At 42.5% G+C, this 20,607-nt stretch overlaps 1 protein-coding gene across 1 annotated transcript in view; it reads right to left on the bottom strand.

Annotated features, from left to right (window-relative positions):
* Positions 1-15,650: 15,650 nt before the first annotated feature.
* Positions 15,651-20,607, bottom strand: part of LOC126199350 (protein C19orf12 homolog) — a 36,619-nt gene continuing 31,662 nt past the window's right edge. Inside the window, exon 2 of the mRNA XM_049936211.1 lies at positions 15,651-16,432. Coding sequence (XP_049792168.1) covers positions 16,155-16,432 — 278 coding nt within the window. The 3' untranslated portion in view covers positions 15,651-16,154. The remainder of the gene's footprint in view (positions 16,433-20,607) is intronic.

Here is a 20,607-nt window from a genome sequence, read left to right as displayed (position 1 = left end):
ATGACAATGCACCTGCTCATTCATCATTGCTTGTGAGAGATTTTCTGGCTAAAAACAAGTCCACCATACCTTATCCACCATATTCACCGGGTTTGGCCCACTGTGACTTTTTCCTCTTCCCAAAACGGAAGAGACCTATGAAAGGATGAAGATTTTCAACGAATGAGTAAATAAAAACTTCATCACTGGAAGTACTCAAGGCTGTACCAAAAAGTGATTATGAGAAGTGCCTTGAGGATTGGAAGGCCTTGGCACAAGTGTATTTTATCTGAGGGGGATTGCTTTGAACGGGACAACATGAATATTGATGAATAAATAAATATTTTTTCATAAAAATATAAGGTCACCTTACTTTTTGAACGCACCTCGCATATCAATAAGATCCTGAGATGATCCCATATCAGTAAAAGATGATATACGAATTTTAAAGGCAAAATTAGCTTTAAATTTAAGAGAAAAGCTATTGCATGCCTCTGAAAATGACATTTAGCAGTTCATGTCTGTTGCTGACTCAATAGACTTGTTACATGAGGACACAAAGCCGTGGACTCAAGACAATGGGCATGCTAGTAGTAAGGACAATGTGTACCACAATAACAATGGTAAAACGGGAACCAGAACTAAAACCGAAACGGCAACAGTAACAGAAATGGAAATAACCGAAATGCACCCTAGCAAGGTTATAGAAATAACATGCACGGGAAGGTAACAACCGACAGCACTTCGGAAAGAAAAGAAGGTATGGCAATCGGCTTAATTCTGATTATCAGAATGACAACAACAATAATAATTAGGGTAACAACATAATGCCACAAACATGGCCAAAAATCAAGAACTGGCAATCGAATACTGCACCACAAAACAGTGGGCAACAGCATTTGATGCAGAACAACAACCCACACCAAAGTAATAAGAATAACAGTACTAATACTGTGAACTTGTGGGTAGAAAAGCAACCCATGACTAATTGAAGCGATCAACTTGATTGTTCTGTTTTACGGCGCAAAAACAACTAGGGTCGTAAGGGCCCATGTCAGAAATGTAGAACACAAGGAGGAAAAAGGAGTTAAAAGTGACTAGATTTTGAGCACAATCAATGGGAGGAAAGACAGCTAAACACAGAGACTTAGAGAGAGGTCCATAAAATGCTCCACAGAGATAACGGGGGTCCTGAATTAAAGATGAAACATACTTCGCCATATTGCTATGATGGATAAAAAGTTAAACCTGATTGAGAGCCCATGTGTCGTATGCTAAAACAGCTGATAACTCAGATGTCAAACATAAATGAGAATGCAAGTGGTAAAAAAAAAAGGAAAAAAAAAACGAAATGTCAAAGGTTCAGGATAATTTGCACAAAGTGTTTGGAGATCACCACATGATGCCAAAGAGAGACCACCTGCTGACAGATGGCAATACAGATTATTGGAGGAAGTGGAAGAACTAATAGGCCGAGGTATGAGGACTGCAGCCTTGACAGCAGCGTCAGCAGCCTCGTTTCCTGTCAGACCAACATGACCCGTGACCCACATAAACATTACAGTGGCTCCATCAAAATTGAACAAGTAAATGCTTTCCTGGGCCTGTTGCACTAAGGGATGGCTGGTGTACAGCACACAGGGGCTCTGGAGAGCACAGACAGTCAGAGCAGGTGACAATTGAAAATCCTGCATTGCCGGATGTACTGTGTAGCCTGATACAGGGTGAAAAGTTCCACTGCAAATACTGAGCAGTGTTCTGGAAGCCAAAACCGAAAATCATCAGTGCCAATGACGAAGGCACACCCGACAACACTCAGCCTAAGAGCCATCAGTGTACACAAAGATATTATCGTGAACTTCTGTGCTAAGCCCGAAAAACTTATGGTGATAGAGCAAGTCTGGAATAGTGTCCTTGGGAAGTGAAGGACATCCAAGGTGAGCACGGGCCAGCACATGAAGCAAACTTGGTGAAGGGTTCACACCCACTGGGAAAGAGGCAGGTAGCATGAAGTTAAGCTGCCAGAGCAATAGCTGAAAGCAAACTCCATGAGGTAACAGATGGATGAGCCCCATACTGGTGACCTAAGGAGACATCAAAGGAGGAGGAATAGAATGGGTAGCCAGGCATGGCAGACAAATGCCATGCATATCTGCTGAGGAGAAAACACGATGGTATGACAGCAGTAGTTCGGCAACTTCTGCATAGAGACAATTTATCGGACTGGTGTAAAAGTCGCCTTCTGCCAAACGGATGACATGATGGTGGATTGTACTGAGATGGTGCAAGATAGCCAGACATGCAGATGCATAAACGAAACTCCCATAGTCCAGTTTTCAATGGACAATGGAGAGGTACAAATGGAGGAGGGTGGTCTGATCTGCTCCCCACGAAGCACTGCTGAGGATATATAGGGCACCGAGTGACCGCATACAGTGGGTGGCCAGGTAAGACGTGGGAGAACCAAGAAGTTTCCTATTGAGCATAAGCCCGAAGAATTTCATAATTTCAATAAACAGAAGAGCAACAGGCTCAAGGCATAAAGAAAGAGGAAGAAACCAATTGCACTGCTAGAAATTCATACGAACGGTTTTGTCAGTGAAAAAGCGAAAGAGGACGATGCTTAGGACGGAACTCTGATAAAGGTGTCTCTGAGAAGGCAGAACCCACATGCGCCTTGAGAAATCAGTCTTTTAAAAATTCCTGAAGGAAACTGGGCATGCAGCCTCAGAAGCTCCACCTGTACAGAGTATGGAGGATGCCAGTCTGCCAGCATGTGTCATAGGATATTTCCAAATCGAAAAACATGGACACAGTCTGGTATTTCCACATGACATGGGTTGGCAAAGTGACAAGATGGTCAACTACAGAACAGCATGCTCAAAATCCACATTGTGCAGTGGTTACTAAGTTGCAAGACTCGAGCCACCATACCAGCCGGGCATGAATCATATGTTTCATCACCTTGCAAACATAGCTGGTGAGAGAGAAGGGGTAGTAGCTAGAAGGCGGGTGTCTGTCTTTATGACAGGTATGACAGTGGCTTCAAGCCAGCATTTGGGAAATTTGCCCTCCACCCAGATGCGATTGTATGTACGAAAGAGAAAATGCTTGCCCACATCTGAATGTGAACATCATCAGGCCATGGGGTGAAGGATTGGGATGAAATGAGAGCATGATATTGCTCCCTCATGGTAAATGCAGCACTGTAGCACTCATGATTCTGAGAAAAAAAGGGTATTGCCCGAGCCTCTTCCTCTCGTTTCCGATGGAGGAAGGGAGGATGTTAGCGGGTGGAGCTCAAAATCTCCACAAAATATTGGGCCAAGGTGTTGGAGATTAGAATAGGGTCCTCTATGACATCATCTGCTATGGTCAGGTTAGAAACTGGGGAATGGATCTTGGTCCCAGAGAGGCATCGGCAGTTGGCCCACACGGCAGAAGAGGGAGTGGAACTGTTAAAAGAACTAGTGAATGAAATCCAGGTAGCTTTTTTCCCATCCCGAAGAACTCAACGACACCAAGCATGGCATGCATCTGTTTATAATGAATGCATTCTGCCGTCGTAGGATGATGGTTAAAAACACAGAGAGCATGTATCCCTGCACAAATTGTGTCACGGCTTGCCTCAGTCCACTAAGGGATTGGGACACAGTGTGTTAAGAGGAAGTGTGAGGAATGGAATGTTCTATGGTGTTAAGGATATAATTTGTAAGATATTCCACCTGGTCATCACAACTGGGGAAATGTTGTTCATTGAAGGTCGCCAGGGAGGAGTAAAGCCTCCAGTTGGCCTTAACAGGTTACCATTTGCACAGAGGTGGGGTAGGAGTCAGCAAACAGATAGCACATGGTAAATGGTTACTCAAGTATGTGTCAGACTGAACAGACCACTCGAGACAATGGGCTAGCTGGGCTCTGTAGAAGGATAGGTGCAAATGAGAATAGGTGTGCATGGAGTCTGAAAGGAATGTGGGTGCTCCCATGTTAATGATCAGCCAAGTGGGAAACTCTCTGAAAGGTCCTGGGAGAACCCCGAAGGGGACGGAGCACATTAAAGTCACCGTGCAGTAGAAGGGGATGAAGTAGCTGCCCAATAAGGTGGAGGAAGTCTGCCTTGGTGACACTGTGTGATGGAAGGGTGTAAACGGTACAAATGGAAAAGGTTAAGTGAGGAAGTAAAAGGTGAACTGCAACAGCTTGAAGGCGGGTAGTCAGGGAGATGGGTAGACTTTGATCATCATCCTGTATGAACAGCATGACTCCCCTATAAGATGGAATGCCAGCCTCATGGGGGGGGGGGGGAGTCTTAATGGACTGGGAAGAAATGCAAAAACTCAAAGTGGTCGTGAAGGCGCAATTTGTTTTCCTGAAGTCAGAGAACAAGTGGATGCTGCGATTTTAAGATCTTTGTTGGATCGAAGGCTGCGAATGTTCCATTGGAGGAGAGTCATGACAAAGAAAAAATGAAGGGGTGTCACCTCAATGGCTGCCAAGTGCCAGCCTCCAAAGACTTGCTGCTACAGGGCACAGAGGCAGGAGGAACCTGCTCCATGAGGTCTACAGAATGTCGGCATTCTTCTGCTGTCGGCCTGCAGAGTCCAGGGCAGAAAAACGGTTGGTGGTGCGTACCAGCAACACGGAGGGCATACATGGCAACACTGTCGAAGAGGATCTTCAAGTCACCGAAGGAGAAGACCGTTTGCCTTTGTTTGAATTCTTCGGGAGTTACTGTTTAGCATAGGAAGACTCGTGTTGGTTGGCAGGAGAGCTGTTGGAAGTCTTCACAGGAGTATCCCATCTGTTCTTTCTGGCCTGCTGGTTGTGTAGCTGGTGATTTGCCCCACGAGCCGAGAGTTTGGTGGCGTGTTGCACAGCTGGAGGAAGAGACGGGGACGCTACCATGACACAGGGCGATTTCACAACCACGGTGCTAAATTTGAGGGTGCATGGCCATGTCCTTGATGAAGCGAGATGTAGCAAGAACAGTACTGTAAGTGCCAGATGGTAGAACACAGGGTTTCCGACTAGGCAACAACTTGCGAGCAACCAGGTAGGGCACTTTTTCCTTCACCCGAATCTGCTGGACAGCCTGCTCATCGAGATACATGGGACAATAGTGGGAGGAGGCAGCATGGTCACCATTGCAGTTGATGCAGCAGGGAGGAGGCAGCGGGCAATTGCCCTCATGAGCATCCCTACCTCAGGTTACACATTTGGCTGGGTGTCAACAGGAACCTCGAGTGTGGTTGTAGTGACACTGGTAGCAGTGCATCGGGTTTGGAATATATGGTTTGACAGTGATAACTTCATAACATTCTTTGATCTTTGACAGAAGAAACACATTATCAAAAGTGAGAAAGTGAGTGCATTTGGTCACTAAGGAGGCATCTACTTTTTTCATCACCTGATGGACAGCCATGACACCCTGATGAGAGAGGTACATTTGGATTTCTGCTTCAGTCAGACCATCACGCAGCCTAGTGTAAATAACACCATAGGAAGAATTCAGTGTTCGATGGACCTCGACACGAACAGGATAGGCAGGAAGGAGCGAAGTTGCAAGCAGTAGTTGTGCTTGAGAATCAGAAGTAGTCTCCAAAAGCAAAGTGCTAAGGTATAAACGAGCAAAGGACTGACCATCTTCAGTATGTGAAACAACGAGAAACCTTGGTGCAGCTGGGAAGGTCTTTGAATCATTAGCCTCATTTCGTTTATATTTCGTAGCTGTTGACCGTGAAGATGATTGGTTCATTGCGAGAAAATCCCCCTGAATGCCATTGTCTTCAATGGCGAGCTCCTTCCAACTCGGCCTTCGGTAGCACACAGGGAGCAAGAGAGAGAGGAATCTCAAATGCTGAAGTGGAAGGAGGATAGGAGAAGGTGAATGAAGAATGAAAAAAGGAACAGTGGAGAGTATTCTGATACTGACTACCAGAATGGCAGAATACATTTCCTAGAACAGACTCGACATGTTCTCCAGGGGAGGGGAAAAAGAACAGCAAGGTGACAGATATGCAGCATGGAATGGAAAGATTTTGCAAAGGCAGACAAGCATGAACCCGCCAAAGAACGATGAGTCCCCTGAAGTGTGAGAGAGTGGTAAAGGATTAATCTATAGTTTAGCCTATTTTTCCCTTTTGTGCCATATTTAAACAAACACAATGCACCTTCATCATGAAAACTAAAGCTGCAAGGTAAATTCAGAAACTGTTTATTATGTAATTGCCAATTCTGACAATTATTTTGATGTGTATTATCTATACTACTACATAAATGCAAGACACTGTTTAACATTTATTTATAAATTTCTTCACCGATTTACTTGAAATTCTTACAGCATGATGTAACAAATACTTGGACGCAAATAGACTGTATATTTCTTGACCAGACGTTTTCAGCAACAATATACAGGCTTTCTGTTAAAACCGGCTGTAAGAAACAAAATGATGTGCTGTGAAAATGTGTGGTTTTATTTTCTTTCCTGTAGGCAGCTTTTACTATGATTGCAAGGCATTTCTCCCATAAACAGGGTCATTCAGGAAGAATGTCACACGATTTGCGAGATGATTCCACATGTAAAAATGAACTGAAAAAGTCCTATGAACAAGTGTTCGATTTTTTAGTCATTGCAGAATTGGAAGAGTTAAGATTACACACTTCCATGAATGACTGAACAGGAGTGTGAATATTAGTTATCAAAATGCTGTGTAGGCATGGTGGTGGACAGAATAACGGTGGGACACATGACTGAACCCTCCTACAAGAGGTGTTCAAAAAGTCCTCCACCAATCTCAGTGCACTTGTCAACACATTGGAGGGTATGTTATGTTGCACATCGATCATCATCTCAACAGACTTTAATGCTCGCAACAGCATTGGTGATGCTAGTGACAAGTTCTTCACATGGATTGACCTCCATAGCTTACACATCCCACTTTAACCAACCCTATAAACAGAAGTCTAATGGGGTTAGGTTGGGTAAGCTGGCAGGTCAGTTAATGGATCTGCCACAGCCTATCCATCACCGAGGAAATATGGCATTTGGATACCAAGATACTTGTCAGGTACAGTAAATCGGTGAGCCACCATGTTGCAGGTACATTTGCCATCACTCCTTTAATATTACATCTTCCAAAAGTGGTGGTATGTCTTCTATCAAGAAATGTATGTATGCTGCTGCTCTTGTGTGATTTGGCAGGAACACAGGCCCTATTGCCAGGTCATCGATCATACCGCACCAGACGTTCCCTGAGAACTAGGAATAATGTTTCCCTCTTGTCATGTGGGTTCCCCATCAGCCTTGTATGATAATTGTGTGTTCAGAGTACCACTGCATGTAAATTTAGCCTCATCTGCAAATAAAGTGTACTGCATGATATCTGTATGTATTGCCAACCATTCACGAAACTGTTGTCTGCTTACTGAGCCACTTGGATGCAAATGTTGCACAAGCTGCACATGGTATGGATACAAGCTCACGGAATGTAACATATGTTGCACTGGCGTTTGTGGAATATCCAGCTGATGAATAAGGTGCCACGTACTGGAGGTGGGACTCCACTCTTACCATTGTAATGATGCCTTCCCTTTCCTCACCTGACTGGAGGGCTTCACATTCTGATGTTATGTGTACACAGGGTAGTGTTCTGGATTCACGAAACTTTTGAAAAACTCTTGGAAATATCCTGCCACAGTGGGTTCATTGTCAGGGAAATGTCTCTGGTATTCTGTCACAGCTGCACAGGCATTGTGATTACAGTACCCATACACAAAAACCATGTCTCCATGGGTGAATGTATGTGGCATGTTGGTATTCACAGACACAATGGACTTGCTCAATTAAACAAAACACACACACACACACACACACACACACACACACACACACACACACACACACACTGCTGGAGAATCCCCACACCTCTTGCAGGATGGAGTCAGTCATCCATCCCACTATTATTCCTTCCACCACAGCACCTACATAGCATTTCAGTAAGTAATAATCACACCTGTCTTAATCATTCACGTATGTGTGTAGTCTTCAACTGCTGTAGTTCCGTAACGATCAAAAATTGGGCAGACGTTCATAGCATTTTTTTGGTTTACTTTCACATGTAGAATCACCTTACAAATTGTGTGACATTCCTCCTGAATCATCATGTATAGTCTTTCTCCTCATATATAATTTTAAACAAAAGTTGTGCACACAACATGTTTTGTTTTTTTCCTCAGTGAGTTTTAACAGAAAACAGTAAAGTGGTCTTATTGGATTATGATTAGAACATGATTACAGAACATGAATCATCGAACTTTGTAATTTTACCCATTCGTAGATTGGAACAATGCAAAATATTGTCGTGGTAGCTATGGTCTTCACAGATCCAGCTGCTGGAGATGTATCTTCTCAAACCACATATACCAATGATCACAACCATTTTTTGTCATCATTCCCCTGAGTGGTTGGATGTGGTCCACCATGAATTCCTCTCCCGCACCAACCTTTTTATCCAAGGCAGCAACTGAAACCTACATTCTCAATTATTTTCTGGATGCACTACAATCTCTGTCTTCCTCTATAGTTTTTACCCTGATTATCACACGATCCCTTTTTCTTGTCTTCTTTCCATATTCCTTTCCCTGTAGATTCTGTGAAGAATCATTCTACAGAATTCTCTGCATTCTTCTGTAGCACCACATCTCCTATACTACTGGCCATTAAAATTGCTACACCAAGAAGAAATGCAGATGTTAAACGGGTATTCATTGGACAAATATATTATACTAGAACTGACATGTGATTACATTTTCATGTAATTTGGGTGCATAGATCCTGAGAAATCAGTACCCAGAACAACCACATCTGGCCATAATAACAGCCTTGATACGCCTGGGCATTGAGTCAAACAGAGCTTGGATGGCGTGTACAGGTACAGCTGCCCATGCAGCTTCAACACGATACCATAGTTCATCAAGAGTAGTGACTGGCGTACTGTGACGAGCCAGTTGCTCGGCCACCATCGACCAAACTTTTTAATTGGTGAGAGATCTGGAGAATGTGCTGTCCAGGGCAGCAGTCTAACATTTTCTGTATCCAGAAAGGCCCGTACAGAACCTGCAACATGCGGTCATGCATTATCCTGCTGAAATGTAGGGTTTCGCAGGGATCGAATGAAGGGTAGAGCCACGGGTCGTAACACAGCTGAAATGTGACGTCCACTGTTCAAAGTGCCGTCAATGCGAACAAGAGGTGGCAGAGACGTGTAACCAATGGCACCCCATACCATCACGCCAGGTGATACGCCAGTATGGCGATGACGAATACACGCTTTCAATGTGCGTTCACCGCGATGTCCCCAAACACTGATGCGACCATCATTATGCTGTAAACAGAATCTGGATTCATCCGAAAAAATGATGTTTTGCCATTCGTGCACCCAGGTTCGTCGTTGAGTACACCATCGCAGGCGCTCCTGTCTGTGATGCAGTGTCAAGGGTAACCGTAGCCATGGTCTCCGAGCTGATCATCCATGCTGCTGCAAACGTCGTCGAACTGTTCGTGCAGATGGTCGTTGTCTTCCAAACGTCGCCATCTGCTGACTCAGGGATCGAGACGTGGCTGTACGATTCATAACAGCCATGCGGATCAGATGCCTATCATCTCGACTGCTAGTGATACGAGGCCATTGGGATCTGGCACGGCATTCCATATTACTCTCCTGAACCCACCGATTCCATATTCTGCTAACAGTCATTGGATCTCGACCAACACAAGCAGCAATGTCGCGATACGATAAACCACAATCGTGATAGGCTACAATCCGACCTTTATCAAAGTCGGAAACGTGATGATACGCATTTCTCCTCCTTACACGAGACATCACAACTACGTTTCACCAGGCAACACCGGTCAATCGGTTGAAAACTTTACTCATGTCAGCACGTTGTAGGTGTCGCCACCAGCGCCAACCTTGTGTGAATGCTCTGAAAAGCTAATCATTTGCATATCACAGCATCTTCTTCCTGTCAGTTAAATTTCGTGTCTGTAGCACGTCATCTTTGTGATGGAGCAATTTTAATGGCCAGTAGTGTGTGTCCAATTCCCTTCTGTTCTAGTTTTCCCAGTCCATGTTTCATTGCCATACAATGCTGGGCTCCAAACACATACCTCAGAAATTTCTTCCTGTAAGACTTGTTGGATCTTAGTAGACTTCTCTTGGCCAGGAATGCCCTTCCTGCAAGTGCTAGTCTGCTTTTTATGTCCTCCTTGCTCCATCCATTACAGGTTATCTTGCTGCCTATGTAGCAGAATTCCTCAACTTTGTCTCCTCCATGATCCCCAATTCTAATGTTAAGTTTCTTTCTGCTCTCAGTTCTGCTAGTTCTCATTACTTTCGTCTTCCTTCCAGTTACACTCAATCCACATTCTGTACTCACTACACTGTTCATTCCATTCAACCCCTTCTTTGAATTCTTTTTCACTTTCACTGAGGATAGCAATGTCATCAGCGAATCTTATTGTTATCATTGATACCCTCAAACCCCAATTAATCCCACTCTTGCACCTTTCTTTTATTCCCTTTGTTGCTTCTTGAATGATTGCATTGAACAGTAAGAGTGGAAGATTACATCCTTGCCTTATACCCTTTGTAATCCGAGCACTTGATTTTTGGTCTTCCTGTCTTGTGCTTCCCTCTTTGTTATTGTACGTTTGTATATTGGCCATCTTTCCCTACAGCTAACACCCATATTTCTCAGAATTTCACGTACCTTGCAGCATTTTACATTGTCTAACACTTTTTTCAAGTCAACAAACCCTATGGACATGTCTATTTTTCTTCAGTCTTACTTCCATTCTAAACTGCAACATCAGAAATGCCCCTCTGATGTCTTTACCTTTCCTAAAACGAACTCTGTCCTCACCTAACAGATCCTCAATTTTCTTTTCCATTCTTTCGTATATTACTCTTGTCAGCAACTTTGATGCATGAGCTGTTAAGCTGATGACACAATAATTTTCGCATTTGTCAGGTCTTTGTATCTCGGAATTGTGTGGATGATGTTTTTCTGAAAGTCTTATTGTCTATAGTTTCATACATTCTACATACTATCATGAACAATCTCTTTGTTCCCACCTCCCCCAATGATTTTAGATATTCCAGTGGAATGTTATCTATCCATTCTGCCTTATTCAATTGTAAGTCTCTCAAAGCTCTTCTACATTCTAATACTGCACCCCCCCTCTCTCTTCCCTGTCAACTTCCATTTATTCTTCAATCACATATTAAGACAAGTCCTCCCCTTCATAGAGTCCTTCACTGCACTCTTTGCACCTACCCACTCTCTCTCCTCTGCATTTAACAGTGGTGTTCCTACTGAACACTTAATATTACTATCCTCGCTTTTGATGTCACTGAAGACTGTTTTGACTTTCCTATATGCAGAGTCGGTCCCTCCGACAATCATTTGGTTTTTGATTTCTTCACATTTTTCATCCAGCCATTTTGCATTAGCTTCCCTGCACTTACTATGTATCATATTCCTAAGTGACATTTCTGTAAACCCTGAATTTCCTTTAGCATTTTTGTACTTCTTTCATCAATCAACTGTAGTGCTACATCTATTACCCATGGTTTCATCACAGTTACCTCCCTTGCATCAATGTTTTTCTTTCCAACTTGTGTGATTGCCTTTTTTTAGGGATGACCACTCCTCTTCAACTCAATTTCCTACTGAGCTATTCAGTAGCTATAGCCTCAGAACTTCAAGTGTCTCTTCATTCCTCAGTGCTTCCAAACACCATTTCATTGCACATTGATTCTTCCTGACTATTCTCTTCCACTTCAGCCTTCTCTTAATTACCAAACTGTGATCTGAGTCTATATCTGCTCCTAGGTATGCCTTACACTCTAATATCTCATTTCAGAATCTCTACCTCCTCCTCCTCCTGCTTCTTCTTCTTCTTCTTCTTCTTCTTCTTCTTCCCCTGCAACTGCATTCCAGCTTCCCATGACTACTATAATTTCATCTCACTGCATACTGAATTATTCTTTCAATATCCTCTTACTTCCTAGATCTTTTCATATTTTGCTTGCAATGTCAGCACGTATACCGGAACTAATGTAGTTGGCATTAACTCCTAGCGATAAACATAAGAACAATCTTATCACTGCATTGCTCACCGTAACTCAATCTCTGCCCTAAATTCCTATTCATAACAAATCTATTCCCATTATACTATTTTCCGCTGCTGTTGATATTACCCTATGCTTGCTGACAAGAAATCCTTGTCTTTTTATTTTTCCTTTTCACTTCACTGACCCTCCAGTGTTGAACATTAGCATTAACATTTTCAGATTTTCTAGCTTCCTTATGAAGTTTGAACTTCTGACATCTCATGACGAAACTATCAGAACATTATTCTTTCGCCGGTTATGCTATCTTTTTCTCATGGTCAATTTCCACCTGGCAGTCCCTTCCTGGAGGTCTGAATGGAGGGCTAGTCTAGAATCTTTTGCCAGTGGAGAGAGAAACATGACAGTTTTCAATGAAAGGCCACATGTTCTGCAGATACACATTATATGTCTTTAATGCAGTAGTTCCCATTGCCTTCTGCATCCCATCTTTGATCATTGCTGTGTCTTCTTCTGGCTTCCTGTCCCAAGATCAGGAGACTGCCATGAACCCCTGTCTGCTCCTCCACTCTCTTTGATAAGGCCAGTGGCAGATCAAGGGTGACTTGTTATGGCAGAAGTCTTCATTCACCACTGGTGATGATTTATATTCAAAATTTAAGCATTCACAAGGTCCAAACCTGGAACCCAAGGCATTCTGATTACTAGTCAAAGAAGCTACCCCTAGACAACCAATTTAACCATTCATTTTAAGTAACTTCACAGTTTGCAAGAATAGTACATGAACTGTAAAAAAAACCGAGGTGGTGTCCACTATGTAACTTACGGATATTCCCCCCCCCCCCCCCCCCCCAACAATGCAAAAAACAGGTATATTCTGTGCCAATCTTCAAGCACTGCACTTAAAATATTCCTGATGTCAACATTTAACTAGAAGATTTGTACTTCCCACTATTTACATTTGCATATCATCAACCTTAAAACATGTAACAAAGTCCATACTGGTAATTTGAAATTTGAGGGGTACAGGACAGGTTTAACAAGGTGAGAATGGAACTTTCATAACTTATTCACAGTCTATTTCACATTTATTTATCATCCCTTACAAATAATAATGACTTCAATGTCACACTACTGAAATGATCAGTCTGCACACTTTATGAGCACAAACCTATTATTTCCACTACACTGGCACAGCTCACACCCGGACAAAAATACCCGTTAGTATATGTACTTCCAGCGGCTGTTAGTTGCTGCTCCCACTTATCACAGTGTAACAGCTATAGTGAGAAGTTGCAGAAATCTGATTTTCACATTTGTGGGGTGTAGAGGGATACAAGTAGTTAATTTGTGAAGTATTATTTAAAACTGACAAGTTGCAACTAAAAGTCACAGTTACCATAAAATAGCATTCACAGAAATCACTGATGTCGGAAACTCACGTTTAGCCTGCCCCTACTGCATACTGACCTAGGGCTGTGCAAACAATGCTCACATTTGAACGAGTTCGAGCTTTCCCAATCACCATAGAGCTAGATACAGTACCAAGTACTGCTCAAACAACCCATGGCATTTTACTGACACAGCACAAGGGCAAGTGATTCCAGGAAATTAAAAAGTGACACCTGAAAAATCTGTAGCTCTATTTGAAATGTGCCAGTTTTGTGAAACAGAGTTGGAAATGATGATAAATCTTACCACTGTACAAACTCCTGTTTTTGAATATATTTACTGTACAAACTCTGATACAGCATTTATGGATGCCATATACAAACAATTAAGGAGATTTTGTATGTAAAGATAACAAAGGTCCTTCTAAAATACCTCACCCTACACTGTATGTATTACAATGTTATATTTAGTTATTTACTTATTTATTTATTAATGTGTGTGTCTACCTGTGATATGCCCTACATAAGATACTGTGTAATACATGTTTAATGGTAATTTATTATGATTAAAATCCATAATATATTGATAACATAAGACATTTTCAAGACAGTTGCAACAGAAGTCACGGTTACTAAATCTTTCAGTGCTCCAGAGTTCAACTGAAGCCAGAGATTTCTCAAACTGTGACATCAAATGTTTGAAAGATGGAAGGAAGATTAGGGTTTGATGTCCCATCAACACTGAAGCCATTAGAGAGAGTACAAGCTCTTACTGTTTTTAAAGAATGAGGAACGAAATCGGCCATGCCCTTTCAAAGGAATCATTCCGGCATTTGCCTGGAGCAATTTAGGGATATCATGGAAAACCTAAATCTAGATTTGAATCACTGCCCTTCCAAATGTGAGCCAGTATGCCACCTCACTCAGTCAACTGCTTGTACAGTTCCAGTTATGCTCAAGCACAGCTCTAGTACTGACCAGTACCTGAGAAACAGAAGAGCCCACGTCATGTATCATCATATGCTCATGCCTCTAGTACATAGTGGATTGGATTTGGGGTGGGGGGTGGTGCCCGCTACCAGTTCTGCTTGTCTGTTACAGCTGGGATGTGTGATGCAAGATGTCCAAGCTGTTCTGGGATGAGGCTCTTTTGTCTACAATCACACTACAATGCTATTTAGCTTCACTTACAAAACATTAACTGCACTCATCCAATACAATATTTTCTGAAACTGCAATTATGGGCAATTTTGGGAAAAACTAATGAAAATGTTTTAAAACCTATTACCACCTACCACCCACCATGAAAGTTGGAACAACCAGTAGTGGGCAGCAGGGACCAGGTTGACTACCGCTGTCCTACAGAATAATTTTCAAGACAATTTCACTAAACAGATGCAAAGTGTTCATTGCACAGAAACATGCTGTAAGGTTATCTTTGTCGATCATTGGCCTTTGGGTAAGTAACTGTTTAAAATATTAGGTGAAGGAACAGGTATAATTTGAAAATAATGGTAAAATTTATAAATATAATGCTATGAACAAAAGTAGGTCTCTACCATCCTGCAGTTAACTTTACTCTTGCATAGAAGTGAGTGAAATGTGCCATCATCATCATAAAAATATTTGACCACATCTCTCATGAATTAAAGGTTTTGGCAAATAATGATAGTTTTAAATATAGATCTAAATCATTTCTGGCTTGACAACTCATCCTATTTTATAGATGAATTTCTGAGCCAATGGTATGCATATGCTTGGGTAACATTTATCACATTATGTTACATATTATGATAAAAGAAAACTCTGTTATGAAAGCATGCAGCCACGTTTTCAGAGATAATATGGTTTATTTGGGAACTTACGGACACTTTCATCATCATGGCGAGTTGTCATGAATGTGACCCACAGAAAATGCAAACAACTGATTGAGAACTCTCACGATTGTTGACTTTGATCCTCCAGGTGCGTAGTGTTCATTGTATCGCATACCAGAATTGTATGTATTTTAATAAAACAGATGATCTCTCTTTCTCCTCCCTCCCCCTTCACAAAGATACAAATTAATAATAGTTGGTAAATAGTGGGTTTATAGAATAAAATTCTCTGAAGTGAATGTTCAGCAGAGTTTTTAAATACTGACAAATTAATCCCTGAATTAGATTCATTTATTTCCATGGCACTGACAATATTACTCTCATATTAAAGCACTAGATTACATATTACATCAAGTATAAAAACTAACTATCACACTCTAGCTCGTTTTCCTAGCTACTGCTGAAAATCCAAATTTTACAGTAACATTTGTCAAACTTATCACAGTCCATATCACATATTGATCTGTTCAACACTCATCACATAAGAATAAAATTCTATGAAAATAATGTACTTTTATACATGGTAAAGCCATACAACATAGAATTTCTATATTATTTAAAAGATAGATGAACACAACCAAATTCCTGTGTTGTGCCTTTTGTAAAAATGCTGAGTCCATTATTTTTCTGAAGGAAAGTAGACAATTATTGTATTCTCAAAATATAAATGCCCATGTGTGATACAGATAGATAAAAACCTAATTTAGTAACTGTTTTAAATAATACACAGAAAAATGAAAACATTACCATTTGATTTTAAAAATAAAACAATACTACTGAAGATAGCTAGGACCAGTTACTTCTGCACCTATCTGAGTTCTCAGAAAATTTGTTACCAACTGCAGTACAGTTACGGACAGAGTTCTATCAGCGAGAATCAATGACGCAAGCATAGCTGCATCTTCTGCTCTAATGTCATTAATAACAGCCTGAATAGATCTAACCAATTCTTCCTTCTGACGAACCGTAAGATCTTCCATCAATATTTTTGGGACAGGCCTGAACTTGTTCTTACTCATACAATATGCTGTGATTCCACCAAATGTGCCACCTGGAAACAAAAATACACAGTTGATTTCCTTCCTTTTCTACCAAGAAAACACTTTAAATGCTAACAATGTACTATCAAGAGCACAGAATCTGTTACACCAAGCTGAAAGCAACAGAAAGCAATTCTGCCCTTTCATATATTCAAACAGCAGGGCAGGTAAACTGTGCTAAACATATAACAAATTTTCTGTCACATAGAATTTAGAAAAATCAACTGAAGAGTTCCAGTTAAATCATGAACTAATTTATAAATCAATTCACCAACAACAAAAAACGAGAACAGTAACTATGCAAATATTTTCTGACATCATACAACAATTCCAAAGAGCACATTATTGTTGCATAATAAAGCATAAGTTTTGTTTATAACAATGAGAAAAATACTGCAACAAGCCATAATTTCATCAAATGTACAATTTTATTATTTGTAGTAATGTTCCAGTTGAAGCCCACATTACCCAGCAGCTACATTTTTGTGCTATCCTGTGTGTTTGTTGCATTATGAAACAAACTAACTTAAAAGAATGTCTTTTACCGAATATAATGCAGCAAATATATTGCTTTTTAAGCATCTGAATGCAGACTGGGGACAATATGGCCGATACATACAATAATCTATTTGGTTGTTGCCGTTGATGTATCACAGACTGACTGGCTGCACCTAAGGCCAATCTTTGTCTTAGGTACAGCAGACCAGTACACACTCATGAACCAAACACAGTCTCAGTTTAGTACAGGCACTGAGTGGCGCGCGCGAGAGAGAGATAGAGAGAGAGAGGGGGGGGGGGGGGGCTGGAGGGGTGAGGGAGGGGGTGCCTGGGGAGGGGGGTGAGGGAGGGGGGCAGTATTCTACAGCTCTGAAAATGATTCATCTGAAAGCTAGCGAGCTTCTTAGTCTTGTTAAATGCATGCTACATCAGTGGTGGGGAAACTACCCAAGTGCTATCATGGATTTTTTTCTTTTTTAAATTCTGGAACTGGATGCCACTCTTGTCACTATGAGCTTCAGTTACTGCATCAGATAAGAGATGTGCTTGCCACTGTCTGTGAATCACAAACTTTGTTAAGTGTGCTTTTATATTTTTAACGTCTACGTACTATGGTTTTGGTTTTGTTTTGCTTTAGGGCGCAAAAAACAACTGGGGTCATATGAGCCCAAGTCAAAACCATAGAACATGGAGACAGAAAGGAGTTAAAAATGACTATACGTCAGTCCCAATTGACATAATAGAAAACAGTTAAAAATGTGCACGTGGAAAAAGGGCTAAAAAAGACACCATACAGAAACAGAGCTCCAAAGCTAAAAATTAAATGGCCCTCGCCATATTGCTTTGGCGAATAAAAAGTAAAACATGGTCGACAGGCTGCGCATCATTTGCTAAAACGGCCAATAACTCAGACGCCAAACCCAAGCGGGAACGTGAACGGTTAAAAAATGGGTATCCATCACAAAGTGGTGGACAGTTAAAACTTCTGTGCAATGTGTACAAAGTGGTGGGATAGTGCCACTTGAAAATGACAATGGCTAAAAAGGCAGTGTCCAATACGCAGCCTAGTTAAAATAACCTACTCCTGGCGGATGGGCCGAGAGGACTTCGTCCAAGCCACTGGGAGAGATTTAATAAGCTGGAGCTTATTCCTGTGAGGGGAGGACCATTGGCAATGCCAAAGTGACACCACCACCTCACAGATGGCAACACAGAGTTCATCTAATGGAATATAGGTACTCGCGGGCTGAGGGGCATGGACTGCAGCCTTGGCAGCAGTGTCAGCAGCCTCGTTTCCTGGCAGACCAGGAACCCACAGAAACATCACACTGGTGTCACCAAGAGCGAGCAAGTGACAGTTTTACTGGACTCGCTGCACTACGGGATGGGCAGTGTACAGCGCACACAGACTTCGAAGGGCACTGAGTGAATCTGAGCAGAGAACACAATTGAAAAGGCTGTGTCGCCAGATGTACTCCGTGGCCTGATAAAGGGTGAAGATCTCGGCTGTAAATACTGAGCAGCGTGCTGGAGGCCAACATCGAAAAACACAGATGCCAACGATGAAGGCATACCCCATGGTCAGTCAGAGAGCCATTAGTGTATACAAAGGTACTATCACGAAGTTCCATGCGAAGGTTGTGAAACTGGAGGCAATAGACCGAGGCTGGAGTAGCATCCTTAGGAAGCGAATGAAGGCCAATGTTAATATGTGCCACTTCACAAGGCCCAATGGGAAAGTTGCAGGTAGTGTGAAGTGCCAAAAGTGGACTCCAGGAGGTAATACAGAAGAGGGACGCACCCCATACTGACGATCAAAGGAATCATCAAAGAAGGATGTATAGGAGGGGTGGCCACGCATGGCAGACAAACGGCATGCATACCTGCTGACACGGCAGTGGGACAGTGGTAGTTCAGCATAGACTCTCAACCGGGCTAGTGTAAAAGGCACCTATGGCCAAACGGATGCCACAATGGTGGCTAGTGTTGAGACGGCGTAAGAGGGATGGGCATGCAATCGCATAAACGAAGCACCCAAGTTGAGTTTCAAACAAACAAGGATCAGTATAAATGGAGGAGGGTGGTTCCATTGGCACCCCAGAAGTACCATTGAGGACACGTAGGAACTGCGTACAGCAGGATGCCAGGTAAGGCACATGTGAGGATTGATTGGTTGGTTGGACTGGAGAAGGGACCAAACTACGAGGTCATCAGTCCCTCTGACCTGGGAATAACTAAAATTGATACAACCTCACACTATACGAGGGAACTACAATGGCCATAAAAATTATCAACTATTGACAGAGAAGGAAGGAAGAAGGTGGAAGAAGAGAGGAGGGTTAGTTGGTTGATTGGGGTTTAAGGGGCGAAACAGCAAGGTCATCAGTCCCTTGTTTCAAATGTGGTCCATTCAGACAGTTTGACATCTCAGAAAGGTCAGAACGATAAAAGGGAAAAGGCTAAAAAACGTAGAAGTGCAGTCGTGTTTTCAATGGTAAAAACAAAATGAGGGAAGTCAGCAAGAGAGCAACCCCAAGGCTATGCTAGAGGCAGGAATTACCCCACCTCTCAAGCAGTCAAGGCAAGACCACCTGCTATTTAAAAGCAATCAACCGCTAGAATGTAGAAGTGCGAATGGGAAAAGGAGACTAACCAATTCTAAAAAGTGATAAAAACAGAGTAAAAGGAAAAGAAAAGAGGATCTTAGCCAGAGAGGTGAGTCGGGAATCTCCAAACACAGCTTACAGTGGGAGACACCCCAACCCTCACCGCCCTGCCCCAACACCAGAGTGAGATTAAAAACCTTAAAACTGAGAATAAAAACCACTTTTACAGAGGAAACTGAGAACCAGTTCGACCATCCAGGAATCGTCAGCCAACATTAAACGTAAATTGTGGGGAAGTCTGTACTTAGTATGCAGAGCCAAAGAAGGGGGCATTCCACCAAAATGTAGGCTACTGACTGGAAGGCTTCACAACCACAAAGTGGGGGTGGCTCATTGCGCAAAAGCAAACGATGCGTCAGCCTGGTATGGCCGATGCGGAGACGGCACAGGGTGGTTGAGGCCTTTCGGGAGAGGTGGAAGGAAGGACGCCACAGGGCTGGTCACCTTAATCGCATGAAGTTTATTAGACAGGGAGGTAGCCTCCCAAGAGTTGGCCCATGATTGTGCGAAGTGGGATTTGATGTGAAACCGTAGATCCGTGCAGGAGGGGTTACAGAAAAGGGGGGGGGGGGGGGTAAGTGACTGCTCCCCCAGCCAATGGCCAGGGACCCAAAGGAAGTCAACAGAACAAGCAGCACGGTGAAGATCAGCGAGATGGTCATGGATGGCCAAGACCAAGGGATGGTGGGAAAAACACCGATCAATAGCTTGAAGGCCACTCATCGAGTCTGTACATAACAAAATGGGATTGAGTTGGGACTGTTTAATAAAGGTAAGGGCCTGGGAAATTGCCATCAATTCTGCAATAAGCACCCCACATGCAGTTGGCAGGAGATATTTTTCCATGCCAACAGAGGACGTGAAGGCATATCCCACATGATCAGCAGATTTAGAGCCATCGATGTGAAAAACGCCACCATCCTGAAACTCCCATAAAACTTGGTGGAAAAACAACGGAACACCATCGGAGGAACGGAATATTTCGGACCTCAGTTGAGATCCATCCGAATCCGGAGCTGAGG

The sequence above is a fragment of the Schistocerca nitens genome, chromosome 8 (assembly GCF_023898315.1).
Source record: "Schistocerca nitens isolate TAMUIC-IGC-003100 chromosome 8, iqSchNite1.1, whole genome shotgun sequence".
In the NCBI taxonomy this organism is placed as follows: domain Eukaryota; kingdom Metazoa; phylum Arthropoda; class Insecta; order Orthoptera; family Acrididae; genus Schistocerca; species Schistocerca nitens.
Note: the sequence above shows the minus strand (reverse complement) of the source record. Positions and strands in the feature narration are given on the sequence as shown.